Source organism: Nannospalax galili, unplaced genomic scaffold (genome assembly GCF_000622305.1).
Source record: "Nannospalax galili isolate Female #2095 unplaced genomic scaffold, S.galili_v1.0 scaffold300, whole genome shotgun sequence".
NCBI classification, from domain to species: Eukaryota; Metazoa; Chordata; class Mammalia; order Rodentia; family Spalacidae; genus Nannospalax; species Nannospalax galili.
Window position 1 is genome coordinate 1207097 of NW_008347322.1, and position 21011 is coordinate 1228107.

General features: G+C 54.5%; 1 protein-coding gene across 3 annotated transcripts in view; it reads left to right on the top strand.

Annotated features, from left to right (window-relative positions):
• The window catches only part of Col5a1 (collagen type V alpha 1 chain), a 166090-nt gene that overhangs the window by 77287 nt on the left and 67792 nt on the right, over positions 1 to 21011 (top strand). For all 3 annotated transcript variants that reach the window (XM_008843928.3, XM_029568755.1, XM_017800837.2), the window contains exons 10-22: positions 388 to 429; positions 549 to 611; positions 4641 to 4715; positions 8246 to 8338; positions 10165 to 10221; positions 11234 to 11287; positions 11622 to 11675; positions 12990 to 13043; positions 14247 to 14300; positions 15656 to 15709; positions 18226 to 18270; positions 19908 to 19961; positions 20823 to 20867. In XM_008843928.3, the coding sequence (XP_008842150.1) occupies positions 388 to 429; positions 549 to 611; positions 4641 to 4715; positions 8246 to 8338; positions 10165 to 10221; positions 11234 to 11287; positions 11622 to 11675; positions 12990 to 13043; positions 14247 to 14300; positions 15656 to 15709; positions 18226 to 18270; positions 19908 to 19961; positions 20823 to 20867 (744 nt within the window). The remainder of the gene's footprint in view (positions 1 to 387; positions 430 to 548; positions 612 to 4640; positions 4716 to 8245; positions 8339 to 10164; positions 10222 to 11233; positions 11288 to 11621; positions 11676 to 12989; positions 13044 to 14246; positions 14301 to 15655; positions 15710 to 18225; positions 18271 to 19907; positions 19962 to 20822; positions 20868 to 21011) is intronic.

A 21011-nucleotide genomic window follows, 5' to 3' on the forward strand; every position in this document is an offset into this window, starting at 1 on the left:
TTGGTCCACAGCCCACCCAGCCTTCCTCAGTCCATCTGGCACCTGGTTCTGGGATCCACTCTGTCCCCCCAGTGGCTGTATATTCCCCACGCAGTTGACAGGTGTTGGGGGACGGTGTGGTTGAGGAATCTTTCTGTCATCCTGGCATCTTGGGTCCTTTCATTGACATAATTGAGGGGAACCTGTGCACCCCGACCACTGGCCAGAATTTGTCATAACTTGGAATGCAAGATAGGCAGTATGTTTCTCAGCAAAGCCTGGCATTCATGAGCTCTGAGAGGATGGTCTGACCTCTGGGTGGACAGGTATAAGTGTATCGATTCTTGTCTACCCAGCTTGGAGACCGAGCTGGGCCTGTGATCTCAGACACCCCCTTTCTCTCTGCAGGGCATGCTGATAGAGGGGCCACCTGGTCCAGAAGGCCCTGCTGTGAGTATTGGGTTTTATTACCCTGTAACTTATGGGTGCTCTGGGGCTGGTTAAACTGGAGAGGCCCTGCCCTAAGGCCACAACTGCAACTCTTGTCTTGATTTTATTTTTAATTCCAGGGCCTTCCAGGACCTCCAGGGACTACAGGACCCACTGGGCAAGTGGGTGACCCCGGAGAAAGGGTAAGAGGCTGACTCAGTAAGGGGCTGTCTTTGCGTCCGCCCTCCTGCCTGCTCTCCCTCCTCTTCCTGTCTTGTTTGTGACCATCTCTGTCTCCTGCATTACTTTTCAATGTAGAGATGACGGTAGGAACATCTATTCTGTCTTTAAATTGTCCCTCACCCCAGGGACGTCCACTGTCACCCCTCAGATCTTTATGGGGTTGACTGTTACTCAGCTGTGTGCCAGGGTCACCGGCAATGTCCACAAAGCCTAAGACCCAGCCTGGGCCTGGAGGCAGCCAGTCAACTGTCAGGGGGGCCTGTGTTACTGTGACAGATAAGCTCGAGGGTTCCTGGACTTCCTCTGTGCCTCACAGGTACATTACTCTACATTAGGCCTGACTTTAATCCCTCATGTTGGAAATCAAGCTGCTGTTCCAGGTGAGGTGCTGTCTGTGCCCTGGGCCACCAGCTCCTTGTGACACCTGGTGGTGGGTTGGAGTATTGCATCCTGTGGGTTCTCTGAAACAAAATTCAGATTTCGTTTTCCCTGTGCCCTAATGAACGTCATGGCTTGTGCCATCTGATTAGCACCAATAATCAGACAGCTGAGTTGTAAATGTTGGTGTTGGGGTGTGGGTGTTAACAGTAGACATTTGTCCCCAGACCCCCTCTGGTGGCCCAGCACAGTGAAATATTCAAGTAGAAGGACATATTTGGGTGGGTGGTGTGTCGCATCCATTCCAGTGGCGGGGCTCCCCCTTGGCAGCCTCGGGGGATATTGTGATGGCCTTGGGGCAGGGCTGGGTGGTGAGGTGGGGTGTTTGCAGACCCAGGAAGATGGCATTTGTTAGCCACTAGCTTCACAAGAAGGGGAGAACGGAGAGGACAGGAGATGGTGGGGTGGGTGTCGACAAGCCAGCTCCAGCCTCCGTGGTGGGGGGCACCATGAGTTAAGCACCTGCTGGACAGGGTCAGGAGACTTGACATGGACCCTGTACGCTGTCAAGGAGGCTCATTCTGCAGGGCTGGATGACCTTTGAGAGCAGGACAGAGCAGACAGGGTCAGGCAGTGAGACTGGGGCCCCCGGGCAGATGGCTGTGTAGATGTGTCAGACGGAGGCGGGGCCTGGCTGGATCCCAGAGCTAAGTAGCAAGAACACAATTTTGCAAAGCTCAGGGAGCTGAGCACCCTGCCATCTCCTCCCTGGGTCAGTCTAACAGCAAAGTAAAATCTTTCCCAAAGATTTTGGCAAATGTTCTGGCTGTAGCTCCCCCAAACTTTTCATCATCATTGGGGTGAGTGTCTCTGCTAGCTGGACTCTGAGAGTCTGAGTTGGCCTTATAAGGTGTCTGATCTGTCTGTCACATCCTCTGCCTCTGTAGGCCAGGGCTTACAGAATGTTCTGGGTGACCACGTCAGGGCATGACTTGGGCAGCTGATCAGGTAATACAGAGAAGCTGATGTGGAACAGAGGTCAGGGGATCGTCCCAGCATAGCTTTTAACCAAGGAGCTGATCTTGTTCACATAACGTAATGAGAGCCACGTCACTAGCAGGGGGTCCAGTGTCATGCAGGGTGGACAGGTGACCAAGAGAGCAGCTTATTTTCTGTCTTGGGGCCTGTCCTTGTGTCAGAGCCTGTGCTCAGCAAGGGGCTCTGCTTCCGGCAGGCTCAGGTTGGAGAGAGTTGGCACTTGGAATTGCCGACTCCTAGGGCTGGTTATCCTCGACTCTCTCCTTCCAGGGCTTCAAGGTCGTCCTGGTTCAGCAGCTCTCACCTTCTTGGGGCTGTTCTGGGGTAACTAAGTGGAGGCCTTTGTCCTGAGAGGGAACTGTCCTTCCACCTTGGAGTAGGTCCAGGAGGAGCCTGGAGGCCAGGACTTTGGAAATGGACAGCTGTGGGTGAGGGGCAAAGCTTAGGGTACCTCTGGCTTCCAGCATCATGGGCCACATGCACATGCACATACCAACTCACACCCCTGTGCATGCACACATATGTGTGCGTGCTCCCATACCTACACACAAGCACACACTACCCAGACAAGGTTTCTTTCATGGTAGACACAGACTCTAAGCTTTAATTTGGAGAATTGCTTTCTCATCATCTTTGGCACAGTTGAAGCCTTAGATAGATTCCTAAGAGGAAGAAACCTGGGCAACAATAAGTGTTCTTGATCTGTGTGTGTGTGTGCGCGCGCGCGTGTGCGTGTGTGGTGTACTGCTGGGATGGTAGGAGCCTAGGGCTTTGTGCATGCTAGACAGTCACTCTACCACTGAGCTGTGTCCTCCTGGCCTTGGATATTTTTTGTACTAGATAGAGGTGGAAGCCAGGACATCATGCATGCTAAGCAAATGTTCTACCATTGTGCTATAACCCCAGTCCTTTTTTTTTTTTTTTTTTTTTTTTTGGTTTAAATTGAGACAGGGCCTTACTGAGTTGCCCAAGCAGGCCTTGAACTCTCTCTACAGCCTAGGCAGGCTTTGAATTCACAGTGTTTCTGCCTCTGCCTCACAATAAGCTGGGATGAGAACCCCACCAGGGCTGACTTTGGCAGGTAATGGGCGCCTGATAAGATACATTAGCAGTTAAAATAGGTATTAGAGGGGCTGGAGAGATGGCTCAGCGGTTAAAAGCACTGACTTCTCTTGCAGAGGACCCAGGTTTGATTCTCAGCACCCACATGGCGGCTACGAACCATCCTTAACTCCAGTTCCAGGGGAATATGAAGCCCTCTTCTGACCTCTGTGGCATTGCACAACACAGGTGTACTCACATACATGCAGGCAATATATTCATACACATAAAAAATAAAAATAATAAATTAAATGTATATATATTAGAAAGTCTTTATCCCAGCAGCTGTGCAAGGGGCTTGGCTAGCTGAGGTCCTGGGATGTTCATCCTGGGTTCTGGGGTGTTCATCCTGGCCATGTGTGTCTTAAGGAGAGCTGGAGTTGTCCACGTGTGATGGCCAAGGATGGGTTGAAAGAACAAGGAGCCCACTGTGACACGAGGGAGGGAGCACCTGCATATGCCACGGTCTGTAGTGAGGAGAAAAAGCCAGAGGCGGAACTGGGAGGACAGTCCCCAAACACGAAGGAGAGGCATCCCCTGAGCTATAGCCTGAGCAGGGGTAGGCAAGCTGAAAATGTGTGCAGGCTTGTTCTGATTTCAGGATGTTTGCATGACCGATGTTCCTCGCTAGGAGCATCGTGCTATGCCTACTTGGAGCATGTAGTTGTGGCTGGTTCTGGAGGTGGAACCATTGCCTTGTCAGTTTGGGCAAAGCATGGGTGGGAAGTTGATGCCATGTCCCTGTAAACCTCATCTGCCTGGAACCAGGAGGGGCCTGCCTGCCTTGGTGAGAGAGCCACGTGGTGGGACAGTAGCCGGAAAGCCGATCATCTTAGTACTCTTGTGTCCATGTGGTCCTGAAGTCCTCGGGTCACCCTACAGAAGCCAGTCCTGGGGGTGTCTGGCTGGCCCTGTGTCATGGAGCAGATGGGCTGGGTTTGTGGGGTGGGGAGGGTGAGCCCATGCTGCTCCTGAACACACTTGAAGTTGAGCAAGATGGCTTTGTGCTCCTGTGGGCGGTTCTCCCTTCTGTTCACACCTTCCTCTTGGCTGGTCTATTCAAGGGAGTGGGCGCACTGTCCTGTCCCCCATCCCCTGACTACGTGCTGAGCTGAGGGCTGGAAGAAGGATGGGAGACCTGGGAGCCTGAGCTCATTCCTAGACTGACAGGAACCTTCCTCCCAGCCACTGCCCAGCCCCCAGCCTCTAACCCCCAGCTTCCAGCCCTCAGCCCTCACCCCCCATCCAGAAACAGTCCTTTCTCGACTCCCCAAATCCAACTCAATCAACTCAAATCCCCCGTCCTTCTCGCCACAGCCCCTGTCATGCCCTGCCCTTCTCTGGGGTTCTGGAACATTCCCTGCCTTGGAGTTTTATGTTGCTCTGTGCTTGTCTAGCCCATCTCTGACCTCTTGTTCTCACTTTTGCCAGCTCTGTCCCTATGTCTGACCTTCTTCCCTCCCTGTCCACAGGGTCCCCCAGGACGTCCAGGTCTTCCTGGAGCTGATGGCCTGCCTGGCCCCCCAGGGACCATGCTCATGCTTCCGGTGAGTGTCCTGTGGGGTGGGCAGTGTGAGCAGGTAGGCACTGAGGTCAGGGAGGCCAATGAGGGCAGTGAGTACAGTATGGGCAGTGAGGGCAGTGAGGGCAGTGTGGGCAGTGTGGGCTGTGAGGGCAGTGAGGGCAGTGAGTACAGTATGGGCAGTGAGGGCAATGTGGGCAGTGAGGGCAGTGTGGGCAGTGAGGGCAGTGAGGGCAGTGTGGGCAGTGTGGGCTGTGAGGGCAGTGAGGGCAGTGAGTACAGTATGGGCAGTGAGGGCAGTGTGGGCCCCCCAGGGACCATGCTCATGCTTCCGGTGAGTGTCCTGTGGGGTGGGCAGTGTGAGCAGGTAGGCACTGAGGTCAGGGAGGCCAGTGAGGGCAGTGAGTACAGTATGGGCAGTGAGGGCAGTGTGGGCTGTGTGGGCAGTGAGGGCAGTGAGTACAGTATGGGCAGTGAGGGCAGCAAGGGCAGCAAGGGCAGTGAGGACAGTGTGGGCAGTGTGGGCTGTGAGGGCAGTGAGGGCAGTGAGGGCAGTGAGGGCAGTGAGGGCAGTGTGGGCAGTGTGGACAGTGAGGGCAGTGTGGGCAGTGAGGGAAGTGAGGGTGTGGGCTGTGAGGGCAGTGAGGGCAGTGAGGGCAGTGAGATCAGTGTGGGCTGTGAGGGCTGTGTGGGCAGTGTGGGCCGTGTAGGCAGTGAGGGCAGTGTGGGCCCTGTGGGCCGTGTGGGCAGTGAGGGCAGTGTGGGCCGTGTGGGCCGTGTGGGCCGTGTGGGCAGTGAGGGCAGTGTGGGCCGTGTGGGCCGTGTAGGCAGTGAGGGCAGTGTCGGCCGTGTGGGCCGTGTGGGCTGTGTGGGCAGTGTGGGCCGTGTGGGCCGTGTGGGCAGTGAGGGCAGTGAGGTCAGTGTGGGCAGTGAGGGCCGTGTAGGCAGTGAGGGCAGTGTGGGCCGTGTGGGCCATGTGGGCAGTGAGGGCCGTGTAGGCAGTGAGGGCAGTGTGGGCAGTGTGGGCCGTGTGGGCAGTGAGGGCAGTGAGGGAAGTGAGGGCAGGGAGGGCAGTGAGGACAGTAGGGGAGTGAGGTCAGTGAGGACAGTGAGGGCAGTGAGGTCAGTGAGGGCAGTGAGGGCAGTGAAGGCAGTGAGGGCAGTGTAGGCAGTGAGGGCAGTGTAGGCAGTGAGGGCAGTGTAGGCAGTGAGGGCAGTGTAGGCAGTGAGGGCAGTGTAGGCAGTGAGGGCAGTGTAGGCAGTGAGGGCAGTGTAGGCAGTGAGGGCAGTGTAGGCAGTGAGGGCAGTGTAGGCAGTGAGGGCAGTGTAGGCAGTGAGGGCAGTGTAGGCAGTGAGGGCAGTGTAGGCAGTGAGGGCAGTGTAGGCAGTGAGGGCAGTGTAGGCAGTGAGGGCAGTGTAGGCAGTGAGGGCAGTGTAGGCAGTGAGGGCAGTGTAGGCAGTGAGGGCAGTGTAGGCAGTGAGGGCAGTGTAGGCAGTGAGGGCAGTGTAGGCAGTGAGGGCAGTGTAGGCAGTGAGGGCAGTGTAGGCAGTGAGGGCAGTGTAGGCAGTGAGGGCAGTGTAGGCAGTGAGGGCAGTGTAGGCAGTGAGGGCAGTGTAGGCAGTGAGGGCAGTGTAGGCAGTGAGGGCAGTGTAGGCAGTGAGGGCAGTGTAGGCAGTGAGGGCAGTGTAGGCAGTGAGGGCAGTGTGGACAGTGTGGGCAGTGAGGGCTGTGAGGGCAGTGAGGGCAGTGTGGGCAGCGAGGGCAGCGAGGGCAGCGAGGACAGCGAGGGCAGTGTGGGCAGTGAGGGCAGTGAGGGCAGTGAGGACAGTGTGGGCAGTGAGGGCGGTGAGGGCAGTGAGGGCAGTGGGGGCAGCGAGGGCAGCGAGGGCAGCGAGGACAGCGAGGGCAGTGTGGGCAGTGAGGGCAGTGAGGGCAGTGAGGACAGTGTGGGCAGTGAGGGCGGTGAGGGCAGTGAGGGCAGTGGGGGCAGCGAGGGCAGCGAGGGCAGCGAGGACAGCGAGGGCAGTGTGGGCAGTGAGGGCAGTGAGGGCAGTGAGGACAGTGTGGGCAGTGAGGGCAGTGTGGGCAGTGAGGGCAGTGTGGGCCGTGTGGGCCGTGAGGGCAGTGACGGCAGTGTGGGCAGTGTGGGCAGTGAGGGCAGTGTGGGCAGTGTGGGCAGTCAGGGCGGTGAGGGAAGGTGTGCCAGAACATATTGCAGCCTGGGAATGGCACACATATGGGCAGGGGTCTCTCCAGGCCCACACCGTCAGCCTGTCAGAACGCCTCTCCTGGGTGGCCTTCTGGGAAGCCTGCTGCCTGGTTCCCTGGGACACAGGGTATTTCCCTGAAGAATCAGCTGGTGACTGTGGGTGGGAGAGAACCAAAGCCTGCCCTGGAAGCTCCCTCTGTGGTCAGATGCCATCTTCTGTAGCTGTGGTGGTTTATTCTAGAACCTTCTGGACTGGATTCTCTTGTCCTGGATGAGTGAGGACAGTCCCTTAGACCAGTGGTTCACAGATAAACTCAGGAGTTCGGATGGTGGCTCGAGGCTCCCAAACCAGAAGTTTCGTAGGCATCTGTGTCCTGGCCCAGCGCTAACCAGCTGCTGGCATTGGAGTCTCTACAGTTCCAGGGGACCATGAAGGGAAGGGCATGGACCCCAAGGGCTCCTGTCTACCCTCCAGGAAGGAACTGGAGCCCTTGCAGAGGTGCCCTCAGGGTGGGGCAGTCTCCGTAGGTGAGACCTCCTAGACAGGTGAGTTAGGAGCAGACTTGAGTGGGGCCGCAGCAGCCCCTCAGCCTCCTCGATAACGACTTTTCTTGCCCCTCAACCCCAGCACTGTGCCCAGGGTACTGTGTCCCCAGGACCATGTCATTAAGACTGTACTCTCCAGGACTGTGCCTTTAGTACTGTGCTCCTAGGACCGTGCCTTCAGCACAGGACAGTGGTACCCTCAGCACTGTGCACCCAGAGCCATACCCTAAGCACTGTGCATTCAGCACTGTACCGTCAGCACAGTGCACTCAGCATATGCCCTCAGCCCAGTGTTCTCAGGACAGCTGGTGTGAAGGATCATGGGAAGTCAACGGGATCCCCTTCTAAGGGCAGATATTAAAGAGTTTAATGACATTTAGTTCCCAAGTTCTTTCCCTGAAGTCTCAGGAATAAAGCACCAACTCCATTTTAGCGCCAAGATGCGTGTCGTCCTGAGGGAGACCCAGCATGGAGCCAGGTGACCTTGCAGGTCCCTTGGGCATAGCTGTGTTTCTTCAGCCCTTGGCTGCCCTTAGCAGAGATGAGGAGCTGTGGGGCACCAGGGGGCAAAACTATGGAGCCTTGGAGTCCTTTGTGGGCACAGGCAGGATCTAGGGTACCCCAGGACTAATGCTGACGGGGCAGCAGCTTGGCAGCTGTGGATCAGGGCTGTGTGCACCCAGTGTCTGGGGCTAGAAGACGCTGAACCAGACCGTGGCTCTGCTCTCCTTCAAACCCATGAGCCTGCCTTGGCGTGGGCACCACTCTACTCCTGGTGACCCCTATCTTGCTCTTGCAGTTCCGGTTTGGAGGTGGTGGCGATGCAGGTTCCAAGGGCCCCATGGTCTCTGCCCAGGAATCCCAGGCCCAGGCCATCCTCCAGCAGGCCAGGGTAAGTATTGCAGATCCTTGAGGTCGTGCAGCAGAGCCTACCCCCGTGACTGGAGAGATGAGTAATCGACTCAGAGTCCTCCTGTTGGGAGTCAGGAACCCTGGGATAGCATGGGAAACTTGGGGAGATATTTTTAGGGGTTCTCTGCCCACAGTGAGGGGTGGAAGGCCTCTGTAACTTGTCTGACCCAATGGCCCCTCTCCTGTTGTGTGCACACACACCCCTCTGCCAGGTCCTGCCCTGGGGGTCAGCAGTGGGGAGAGAAACCCTTCAGGGCTCCAGGAAGGGGTGTTGGGCAGGTGGTTGACTCGGGCTCCCTGGGCTAGGGTTAGGGTTTTGAGGAAGTTCTGTAGAAGTGAGCTCTTAGGCCCCGGACCTCTCCCTCTGAGCCTAGAATCCTTCATGAACCCCAAAGCCCTTGCACTGGGTCTAGGGTTCCTCCTGTGAACCTGTGGTCACTTACTCCGAGCCCAGGGTCCCTTGCAGTAGGACTGGGATCCTCAGGAACAGGGCCCACAGAGGAGGATCTGCCTCTTTCCCAATCATCAGCTCATGGCATTATTAGAGAATGTGGCTCCAGATTGCTGACTGCCCATGACAGGCAGGATACTGCCACTTCCCTGTGGACTGGGCAGGTGGGTGATCTTCCGGTGGAGTGTGGAGGAAGCTGACACATGATTCCTTGTTTGGGAAATATTGATGCCACTCTCCGCAGCGCAGAGGAGATGTTAATGGCCAGAGTGCGCTGGGGTAATTAGAGGACGGTTTCAGTATTGAGTAGTTACTGTGGAATAGATTGACCAGCGATATAACCCAAGCCTGACAAGCTACTACCTGCACTAGATTTATTGACTTGGTCATGCTTGGCTGGTCTTTTCAGTCTGTGTGCATTTTAAAGGCAACCGAGTGAGAGGCTTAGATGACCTTTCAGTATTATTTTATGTATGTATATATGCATGCAAGCACATGTGCCCATGTGTGCATATGTATGTGGAGGTCTGAGGTCCACATCAGGTGTCTCCCTCCATCCTTTCCCCATGTTGTTTTTTGAGACAGGGTCTCTCACCTGCGATTCTCCTGCTTTGTCCCCCCCCCCCCCCGCCCACTGCTGGGGTTACAGACAGGTGCTGGTGCATCTGGGTTTTTACTGGTTGCTGGGAATCGAAACTCGGGTTCTCATGTTTGCATAGCAAGCACTTTACCAGCTGAGTCATCTCCCTAGCCCCCAGATGGTTTTATAATGTAAGAGAATCTTCCAGAATTAAGATAGCACCATGGTGGGAGTCATAGTTCTGCAGCATAGCCGTTCCCTGAGCAGACAGCTTGAGTCTCTGTAGAAACTGGCGAGAGCCACAACCAGAGGTCAGGGGGCTGTCCATGAGTCCAAGGTAGGACAGGCTCTCCCATGCACCCCAGACACCTCCCTTGTTACTGGAGAGTGCCTGAAGTGTTTCCCACACTTGAATGGTCCAAATTCATGTGGAAAGTATGCACTCACACCCAATCCAGGGAGGGCGGTCAGATTTCAGATTCAGTGCAAGGGAATAGGGTCTCTCCAACAGAGCTGGAAAGGGAGAAGTGGGAGGCCCTGCCCATAGTGGGGTGGTAGTGACTTCTGGCTTCCGCCTCTGTACCCTACTTCCCTGCAGGGGGCGCTGAGAGCCTGGAGGAACAAGGCCAATGGGACCTTCTCCCCGAGCATCCTGTGCCCCCTCCCCCATCCTAGCTCCCCGTACCTTCTGGCCATGTGTCACCACCAGTCAGGAGCCAGAATACCAGGACATGATCACCTACAGCCTCTTCTGATCTTTCCATTTCCTTTGCAGTTGGCGCTGAGGGGACCAGCTGGCCCGATGGGTCTCACTGGGAGACCTGGCCCCATGGTGAGCGGTTGGCAAGGCTGGGGCCATTTGGTGGAGGGCAGTGGGAGGCCCTCCACATGGTGTCTCTGTTTCCAGTGGGGAGCTGGCAGGGACAGAGCCTCTTGGAGCTGTTTCGGTCCCTTTTGAGAATGTGTTGGGTGACTCTTCAAGATGAGTCAAGGCATTGGGGGATCCCTGGGAAATAACACGCAGCTCAGGCATGACGGGGAGGGAGGGAGCATCCTCTCCCGCTCTGTGTCTGAACTCCGAGCTCTCCTGAGGAGCACACTCCAAGCTGCTCTCCCCTTTGTTTGTCACAGGGAATCAGAGGTTAGGGGACTGAGGTACTGGGGTCTATGACCTCAGAGGCTGAGCCCACCATGCCTAAGCTAGTGGTTCCTTTGGTGAATGAAGAGTCAGGGCCTCTGTCTTTCTGGGGCCTCCTCCTTCCTTGCAGCTCTTTCCCAGGGTTGAAGGTAACCCCAGTGTGTGCAGTTTGTAGTTTTGCCCTGCCTGGCCCAGGGGCCCTGGCTCAGCTCTCTCCTAGGGCAGCATGGAGGCAGTGTGTCCAGGGACACTTAACTTTTGATAAAGTGTCAGACACGTACTGGCTACCAGAAGTATGAACTGGCAAGGTTAGAGGATTCGTACATCATGGGGTTCTTGGCTAACTTTGTCGTCTGCTCTGCCTGGGTCTGGGCTCAGTCCCCTGCACCCAAGCTGGCAAGGCCTGTCACCTCTAACTGTCCCATGGGTTAGGCTTGACTGCCCTGAGCTCTGGGCTCTCAGGGACCATAGGCCAGCTTGTCTTGGGGACAGAGACCTCTTCTGACTTCATGGTGGTAAGCCCCATGGCCTGGGGTTCCATTCAGTACCAGGAAGGGATCCAAACAGCCACAGATCCCTCCTGAAAGTTGGGGCTCTTCCCTTGGCCACAGTGAGCAGTCCTGAGGTCCTCCCTGCCTGCGCTACATGTAGCATCTGTCCTGTGTCTCTTATATGAGCATACGCTAATCCAGAGTTGTTTCCCTAGGGCCCTCCTGGAAGTGGAGGCTTGAAGGGTGAGCCGGGCGACATGGGGCCTCAGGTATGTGGGAAGCTCTGCTTTGTTCTTGGGAGGGCAGCTCTTGGTTGCTGGTGGGGACATAATGCTGTACTTCTTCAAGGGAATCAGGAGGAATTACCACTCAACACCACACAAACAGAAACAGCTTTAACTTCTGGGACAGAGCAAGGTGGCCGTGTGGTCTGTCTCCAGCCCTGACTTAGGGCAGCACCCCTGTAATTTGTTCCCTGAGATGCCCACATGTGGGCAATTGGAACAGAAAGCTCTGGGCTAGGCTGGCATGCATGGGGACAAAGGTTTGCCCTTCCCTGGAAGTGGGGAATGCCCTGATGTTCTGTCCTCTTATTCCTGGCAGGGTCCCCGAGGCGTGCAAGGCCCACCTGGCCCAACGGGGAAACCTGGAAGACGGGTGAGTGCTTGGTGCTGCACGCATGTGATTTAGGGATAGCCACTGGGTCACTGGTAGAGCCTAACCCACGGTGGACTGTCCCCCTCAGTATCTCGTGGTTCCATGTCCACCTCTAAAGCTGTGTCTGAACCTCTGTTCCGGGGAAATGCTGTGTGTCCATGATGATATGGCTCGCCTGGACCTAAAGCTGTCTCTGAGGCTGGGGGCAGCAGGACATGAGTTGACATCATTGCTGGTGGGGACACCTCAGGCCTCCATAAATGGTCATGGTTTGTGGGTGGTGCCCTGGCACCTGCACAGGCCTTGCTTCTACTCACCAGTCTCCTGGGGTTTCCTCTTGAGACCCCTGTTCTCCTGGATGGACCCGGTGGGTTTCATCAGGACCACAGCTACTATGAGAGGTCAAGCTTTTAAAAAAAGTGATGACCCCACTCCAGGCAGGATAAGAGAGTCCTAATTAACCCCATTCTTTTCCTAACGCATGTCGCATGTGGGAACCAAAGCTGCCACTGTTCAGGTGACTTCTGTGCCTGGCCGTGCGTCCACAAGGGAGAGCCCTGTGTGATCAGCCGCTACAGGAAATGGAAAAGAGGGGGCTGTGTGCCTCAATAGTGAGCGGAGACGTGGCAGGGCTGAACCACGCTGGTTAAATCCCTGTCCCCCTTGCAGTTCTTTGGCCTAAAGCAGACCCTGAAAGCCTAAACCTGGACTTTGGCAATCAGCTGGGCACCCTGAGCTTGCTTTTGACTATTTCCAGGGCCAGGAGGCATGTGAGGGAATGGCCAGCAGGGCTGAGTGACCAGCTCACTGCTCAGGGTAGACCCTGCCTCCAGGTTGCTATGTGGTCTGAGGGCGACACATCTCTCTGGTTCCGTCTTCCTTACTTAGGTGGTCTGATAAAAGCTTCTGTCTTTCACATGAGTCTCTGGTCTGTAATTTCCTTTCCAATGGTAGCAAGGAGTTGAGCCTCCCATGGATGTCAGCAACATCAGAGCCACAGAGCAGCTCCCTGAGGGGCCTCCCACATCGCATCAACCTCCCCAAGCCCGGAAGGGCAAGAAGCATCAGGCCCCTGGGCAATCAGGGGTAACAAGGTTTAGTGAGACTGGCACCAAGTTCTCAATCTCTGAGTAGTGATGGGCCTTGGGCTGTAGATCTAGGTCCTCTATGTGGTTGGATGGTGCTGGGCCATGGCCCACCACAGCTGGAATGTTTTCATGATCTCTCTCAGCTTGGTTTACTAGGGAGATGCTCCCAGAGCACCTGGCAAGCCGGCTCTTCTTCCGCATAGACAGCTTTTCTTCCCTATTCCAGGGCCGTGCTGGGAGTGACGGAGCTAGAGGCATGCCTGGACAAACAGGCCCCAAGGTAGGCTCGACTTCTACTCCTCCTCATCCTGGGAACTGTGTTCACCATCACTCCTGACCTCATGTGGATGACATGACCAGCATGCCCACTGTGTGATGCTTGTACTAAGGGAATGTGGTGACTCACTTGGATGGGTCCCTCTGGCATGTGCTGCAAAGACAGATTGATGGGTGAATAGCATGGGTAAAAATGACTGTGCGATCAGTTTCCTTAATGGAGCAGTGTGCTTCAAGTGGGTACTGAGTGCGGTGGGGTGGGTTCCAACTGTGAGACCCTTTGGGAGTGTGCCAGTGAGCAAGCCACAGCCTTGAGGGGTGTATGGGTAGACAGATGACTCTGAGTCTGGGGGACATGAGTCTTTTGACCCTGTCTTGGGAAGTCTGGGTTCTGGGCCTTGTGGGGTGAGTAGACAACACCTCTGGGTGAACAGGGCCTCTGGCAATGGTCCTTGCACAGATACCGGTCAGCTGATTCTCTCCCTCTTGCTATGGTTTCTGGGTTCATCCCTCCTCTCTCTGTCCCATACCTGGGTCACTAAGAACTATCAGTGGTCAGTACATCTCTGCTGGGTCCTCCCATTCCAACGCTGAGTTTTGAGGGCTTCCTACTCTGGTGACCCGGGGGACGGGAAGAGGAGAGAGTCTTATTGAATTGATAGAGTGGTTTATGATCGTTTAACCACAAAGTTATAGGAAGCCTCAAATCCCCTACCCTTCATTTCACCCTACCTGATTTGAACATCCATGAGATGGGATGTTGATCCCAGACTCCACGGGGCTGGAAGGCAGATGGGCCCGGGAGCCACGTTCCCTGAGGGAGAGGCTGAGTGGATGTGAGCACTGCTATGTGGCAGTCCTCTGCACACCGAGGCTGCAGCCATCAGCACAGGCCCCTCCTGCAGGGGGAGATTGCAGAGCAGATTAACATGCTGACACAGCTGCCAGGGAAACACTGCATTCCTGCGTCCCACCACAACTGTGGCTCCAGGACAAGAGCACCTCTACCTTCCAAACCTCTGCCATGCTGGGGAGAAGAGGTGGCATGTGCAGACCCCAGGGGTGACCGAGGATGGGAAGCTACACGGGCCATGAGAGGTCCCTGGGTCCAGGATACACAGAGGCTGAGTGAAATGTGACCCAAAGAAGGATGCCACTGTGTCCTGCTGTGTGGGTGGCGACTGATGCAGTTCTCTTGTTCTTGCAGGGTGACCGAGGTTTTGATGGCCTGGCTGGGTTGCCAGGAGAGAAGGGCCACAGGGTGAGTGTTTGTTCTGGGAGCCTGGAAGGTCCTGCACACAGAGCTGGTTACTCAAGCCCCTTTTACCAGCTTTAGGTTTCTTAAATGGGACCGGGTTCTCCCATCCAAAGTGTCTGCACATAAAGTGGTGGGTGTACTGCGCTGGACCCCGGGCGCACAGCGCTGGACCCAGGATGAAGCTTCCACTGGTAGTGAGCCAGCCCAGAGAAACTGGATTTCTTACTTACAGCTTATGTGCAAATTCAGCAGGCCACTTACCCCAGGGCATCATGGGGTGTGGAAGTGGGGGACAGAGCCTTTCTTTCGGAACCCATTTTGTGCCTGGGGGAACTTCCACACCCCTGGGAAATCTAAGCAGTTACCACTTCCAAGCTGCAGAGGCAGGACAGGAAGGTCCCAGGAAGGTGGGACAGTCTCAAGAGACTGTGCTGAGGAGGGCTGGGCCACCATGGTGCCTGCCTGCCTTTCTTACCCCTGGCTCGGAGTGTTTCCTCTCGGAGCTGCTTTTCTTTGTAGTGGATTTCTTTGATGCCTGTTTTCAATTTTAGCATATTTGGGACTTATAGGCACAAGTGTGTATGTGCACAGAGAGAGAGAGAGAACATTCACAGGCACACACCCATACCCACAGGCACACACATGCATATACATACATTCTTAGCTGCACATATGAATATACATATACATGTTTGCAGGCATACCCATGCATATATATATATATATTCACAGACGCACACGCATAGACACATGTTCACAAGCACACACATGCATATATACACAGACACACAGTGAGACACATATACATATACACATAATCATGTAGGACCCAGATACATATGCACACATTCACAGACACACACACACAGACCCAGACACGCAGCTGAGCATCTTACAGTGAGGCATCTGTGCTCTGTGGGGCTCACCCACAGCCCCCACCTCTCTGCTCTCCTTAGTCTCATGCAGACAAACTCGGCTGTCTTTTGGGGGGATAGGATGGGCAGACCTTTTGACTGGCTGATGAGCCTCCCGTTGAGCATCCACTGAATGTGAGCTCTAAAGGCACAGACACGCATGACATGAATCAGCCCTGACTCTCACGGACTCACAGTCCAGGGTGGTACCCTTTCTGTCGGACCCTTCCTCACACTGAGTGCCCAGTGTGCCTGCATGTCTGTGGCCCCTGTCCAATCTGCTGGGGGCTCTGTGGGAGCCCTGCCACGTGGCCACCTTCCATGCAGAACTAGCCTGCAAGATGGTATTCAGGATCAGAATTAGAGGACAGGGTGGGGAGGGGCTCTTGGGACAGCTGTGGATGGCTCAGCAATGACTAACGGGGACCATGGTTGACTTCATAGGGTGACCCTGGTCCTTCTGGCCCTCCAGGACCCCCAGGAGATGATGGAGAAAGGGTAAGTTTCCCAGCATCCTTCAGCTGCACCTGCTGGTCCCACTCCCAAGTGAGTTTGTACTGGAAAGCTCCAGCTTCAGTGCCAGACAGAATGAGATTTGCCGCTGAGTTGGGGGTTCTGGGAAAGGAGGGAGAGCTCTGCGCATGCATGATGGCCTAGGGAGGCAGCTGTGGGCTTCTGAGACTGAAGCAAGATACAAACATTTATTTTATCCCTCTGCTGATGGAGGCCCACCTGTCACAGGTCTCAGAAAGGACACCTCTAACTGCAGGAGGCAGGTGCCCTGGATCCTGTGGAGGGGAGATGCCAGGGCCTTAATGAGCTCAGCATCTTCGCTGATCTCATCCAAATGAGGTGTCAGGTGGAGGAGCAGGGGCTAGGGAAGAGCAGGGGTGGAGGGATGTGGGGAGTCATTATCTCTGGCCCTGGAGGCAGGGAAGGGCAAAGTAACAAATACAGGAACAGTAGGGAGGGGCTGGAGTCACCCGGAGGGCTCTGTGTCTGTCCTCAGCATCCTCATAGGGACTGGAGGCTGGAGCTGAGCTCATCCCTAGGCCAAAGCACGGTGTGCGTGGCAGAAAATGCGTGATGAGATTTATGAGCTCTCTGCAGGTTTAAGAACCCTGGGAAAATGGGAGGAAGGCACTGCTCTCTGCAGTTTTAGGACTGACCTTGTCAGGGAGCCTTCTCCTTCATGGGCCTTGGTCTAGTCAGCTGTAAGATGAGGAAGGAGAGAGAGGGCTCTTCTGGATGCTGGAGCCTCTTGATTCTGGAAATGTGGGTGCGGTGCATATGCATTCAATTGTGTGTGTGTGTGTGCTCAGCTATGTGTTTTGTGTGCACACATGCCCTTAGGTACATACATGCATGCACAGAGTGTATGTGTGCACATACACGTATGTGGTTTTGTATGCACAGTGTGTGTTACCATCTAGAGGTCAAGACTGGGTTCGTTTTCTTTGCCAACTAAAGAATTGAAAGGCAGAAAAACATCTCAGCTGCAAAGAGCAACTTTTCTTAAACTTGTGGCTGAGTGTGGTGGTACACCTTTAGTCTCAGCATTCAGGAGGCAGAGGCAGGCAGATCTCTGTGAGGTTGAGTCCAGGCTTGTCTACATAGTGAGTTACAGGCCAGCTGGCTACAGGAAGACCCTGTCTCAAAAAGACCACAAATAAAGAAAATGAAAAGAAAAGAAAGAAAAGAAACTCATACATAACACTCACATAGAAAGAAAAGCTCTCTAGAAATGGAGAGGGGATTCAGAAACCAAAAAATCCAAAGCCCCCAGGAAGGCCTGGGACTTTGAAGTATTTTTGGTGTGGGGCAGGTCCTGGTCCCTTAATTTTGGATTGGTGAACGTAAACAAAGAAGTGGATGCTTATAGTTCATAACACAAAGCTGCCAGGTTCGGCCTCCTGGTCTTATCTAAACTGGTCTGGACCAGTCATCCAGAAAAGGGTCTCTGATGGTGGTAGAAAAAGCATACCAGATGTTTGTCTCACACCAAGAAGAGGCAAACGGTAAACTGCTTTCATTACTCATCAGTGACCATGTTTGTTTATCAGGGATTTAGTCCCTTACAGTGTGCCTGTCGCATGTGGATGTGCAGCGTGTGTTTGTGTGTCCATGCACTGGATATGTACACGCAGGCAGGCTGTGTGTGAGCTCGCAGGACTGTGTGTATGAGGAAGGCAGGAGAGCTGTGGGGTGTGGCGAGGAGCAGTGAGCTGGCCAGCAGTGGTGATAAAATACCCTGACAGAAAGCAACTTAGGAGAGAAAAGGGTTTATATGGCCCATAATTCCAAGTTACAGTCTGTCATGAGGTCAGGGCAGGGACTTGAGGCAGCTGGTCACATCCCATCCAAGAGAGACAGAACGAAGGCTCCAGTGCTTGGTGCTCAGTTGGCTTCCTACTCTTACAGTCCAGGGCCCCAGAGCAGGGGTGGTGCCGCCCACTCTCAGGCTGGGTCTTCCCACATTAATGAAGGCAGTCAAGGAAAACCCTCACAGACATTCCCACCGGCCAGCCTGATCTAGACAATCCCTCTAGGATTCTAGGTTGTATCAGGTTGACCGTTAAACTAACCACCATACATCCCATCAGGATGCGGAAAAAAAGGTTCTTAATGTGTTGGTGTCTGGTTTGGGCCCTGACGTTGACACTGGGCTTGCTGGGATCTGACCGGGGCTCCTGCGTGTCTCACCAGATGCTCTCACCCCCCAGTTTCTGTTATTTATAAGGTGACCAGGGCCTTGAACTTGGGGTGTTCTGCCCTGGTCACCTTGCTGTAGCTGCAGCTGGTGAACAGAGACAGCATCTGAACCTCACCTCTGCCCGGCGGCATCTGCCCCTCGGCAGCTCCTGAATGAGGACAGGGGCCTCTGCTGCTGGAACGGGGATTAGAAAACCAGCATATACCTGAGCAGCCAGAATCCTGTGTGGCCCGTGGAGATGGTCTCTGGGCATTCAGACCTCATAGTTTATCCCTAAAATCCTCTTCTTTCTCCTCCACAGGGTGACGATGGAGAAGTCGGGCCCAGGGGACTCCCAGGGGAGCCCGTAAGTCACTGAATGGGTGGGACTCTGGGCCTCAGCCCTAGAGTGAGGCAGGGTCTGAGGTTGTTGGATATGGCGTACGTCAGAGAGCTTAACCTGAGGATGGAGGCAAACCAGGATTTCCCCGGAAACAAAGAGGGAGGACGCTGGAGGCTGTGTGTCCTAAGGCCATCACTGAGACCACCCAGGGGAGTTATGGTGGGTGCCCAGGTTCAGCATGGTGGGCAGTCAGATGTAACATGTCGGACACCCAAGGCTGTCAGAGTAGACAGCAAGATGCAATGTGATCAGTGTCCTGTGGCAGCCAGGCAACACGGGCCATCTAGAGCATCATGGTAGGTGTTCAGGGTGACCTAGCAAGCATCCAATCTGCATCCATGGTGGGTACTGAGACAGTTGAGGGGAGTAAATGGGCGCAAGCTTGCCCCAGGTCTGACAACTGGACTTTCCAAGGTGGGGGCCCTCCAGGGTGTTACCACCATGCCCCCCATAGGGATATCTGCCGTCCCACAGCTGACTTGTATCTAGGTTCAAAGCAGATTTCTGGGAGGGTAAAGGGACATTAATTACCTTTCATTTACTGTTGTTCAGAAACCTCTGTCTTTGTTATCCAAGTTAGGCGGTGTTGGCATTTGGTGAGGCTAATCGATGAGCTATGCCATAAATGCCACGCAGAGCAGAGCACAGGGTCGGCGTGCACAGGTTCATTTGGGACAAAATTATACCCTAGATGTCTGATTAGCCACTGAGGAGGATCCATCAGCACTGATCTCCTTAACACACGCCTAAGCGTTGCCTTCTGGGTTATTAGCGTCTCAAAAACATTTATAGTCTAAGTATTAAAATGAAAAAGGAAACATTTAAGAGGCAGTGAATGTGGGGAAAGGTTTCTCAGCCACTGGATCTGAAAAGGTTGTGTCACAATCAAAGCGTTTGAGATCCAAGTGCCTTGGGTACAGTCCTGTCCTTCCTGTGGTGTATGGGGCATACACTTACCACTAAAGTTTTGTACCTGTACCTGAGGCAGCAGGGTGCCTCGGGCCAGGTTGTCTCTGTAGGATATAGGCACTCTGCACAGCTCCCCCCTCACTACGCAAGAGGAGGGGAAACCGTGCCTGTCACTCTCTCCAGTGGCTGTCCCCAACAAGGCCCTGATGTTTCCATCAGAGGCCTGGTGTCCCCCGACTCTCCTCCCTATGCCTTTAAACTCTGTAATCCCAGACATTACATCATATGTCACTGGGGAGAGGGAATGAAAACAGACTCAGTGACAAAAATTAGACCCAGCTCCCTGTTACAGAGGGGCATAATTGAGTGGACTTTCTGTGGGGAAATTTTGCACCCATTTCCCTGAGTGTCAAAGGGAGGAGAGAAAGACCCCCTTCCCTGGGGGCATTCCTGATGTCTGGCCTGAGCTCCGTCGTTCCAGGCACCCCTTACCTCTGGTTCCTGGGGCCCAGATGGAGAACAGGGTGGGCTATGAGGAAGCAGGGTGAAATGGCATATTGGTCAGGCCCTGGAGTCATCAGTCAAGCTCCGGTGGGGCACGGAGCACACTGGACATGTGCTGTGTGGGGCAGAGGAGCAGGGCAGGGTTTCACTTCCTGTTGGGTCTTAACCTTTGTTCTTTCTTCTTGTAGGGTCCACGTGGTCTGCTAGGGCCAAAGGGGCCTCCTGGGCCTCCGGGACCTCCTGTAAGTTCTGTCTTATCTTGGCATGTGTAACCTTCCTACCAAGCAGAGGCAGCTGGCCTTGTGACTTCTATGACTTTCTACCTCCCTTTTTTTAAAAAAAAAAAAAATTATTTATTATTTACTTTTTGAGGGGTGCTTGTTAACAGAGCATAGGGTGGGGGGTTATTTACAGAAGAGTGGGTTCCCCCCCCATTTACAACTGTGCTGGAAAGTCCACGCTCAAATATTATTTTTATGTGTATAAATGCATTGCCTGCATGTATGTAAGTGCACCCATGTCATGCAGTGCCTGTGGAGGTCAGAAGAGTGTGTCGGATCCCCTGGAACTGGAGTTATGGACGGTTGTTAGCCGCCATGTGGGTGTTGGGAATCGAAACGGGTCGTCTGCAAGAAGAGTTGGTGCTTTTAACTGCTGAGCATCTCTCCAGCCCCATCTACCTCTTTTCTGGCCCACAGTACCTGTCGATTTTTGTGTCATGAACCGTCCTTGTGATGTCACATTATTCCTCTGTTCGAAAGACTTCCAGCATCTTCTATGGGGGGGTTCTAGAAGGAGGTAGAGGCCCATGGTTCTAACTAGGGCTCTGTTTTAGGGGGTCAGACTGGCCCCACCCTCCTTAGCCCCTCTGACTGACCTTTCTAGAACTCAGGGTCTGCTCGTGAGTGCTGGGGCCTGATGGTTCCGCTAACCTGCGGCTGAGGGGTTGATGGCTTCAGCTGTGAGGGATAGAGGGTTAAGTCTGTCCCTTCCTTGGAGAATCTGCCGCCTGAGGTCACCCAGGCCTGAGTCCAAGCATGTGGAGTGGGATTGGGTTCATTCATATGCTTAGTATACCTCTTTTCTTTATAACTGTCCTGCAGGGTGTAACGGGTATGGATGGCCAGCCCGGACCAAAAGGAAATGTGGTGAGTCTCAGGGGTCCCATGACCTGGCTTTTTGATGATGGCTTGTGGTCCCAGAGCTACCCACGTCAGGTGGGAATGGGGGTTGGAGAGTATAGACCTCAGCCTCTGGTCCATGGCCTGGTACTGCCCTCTGCTGAAAGAGCT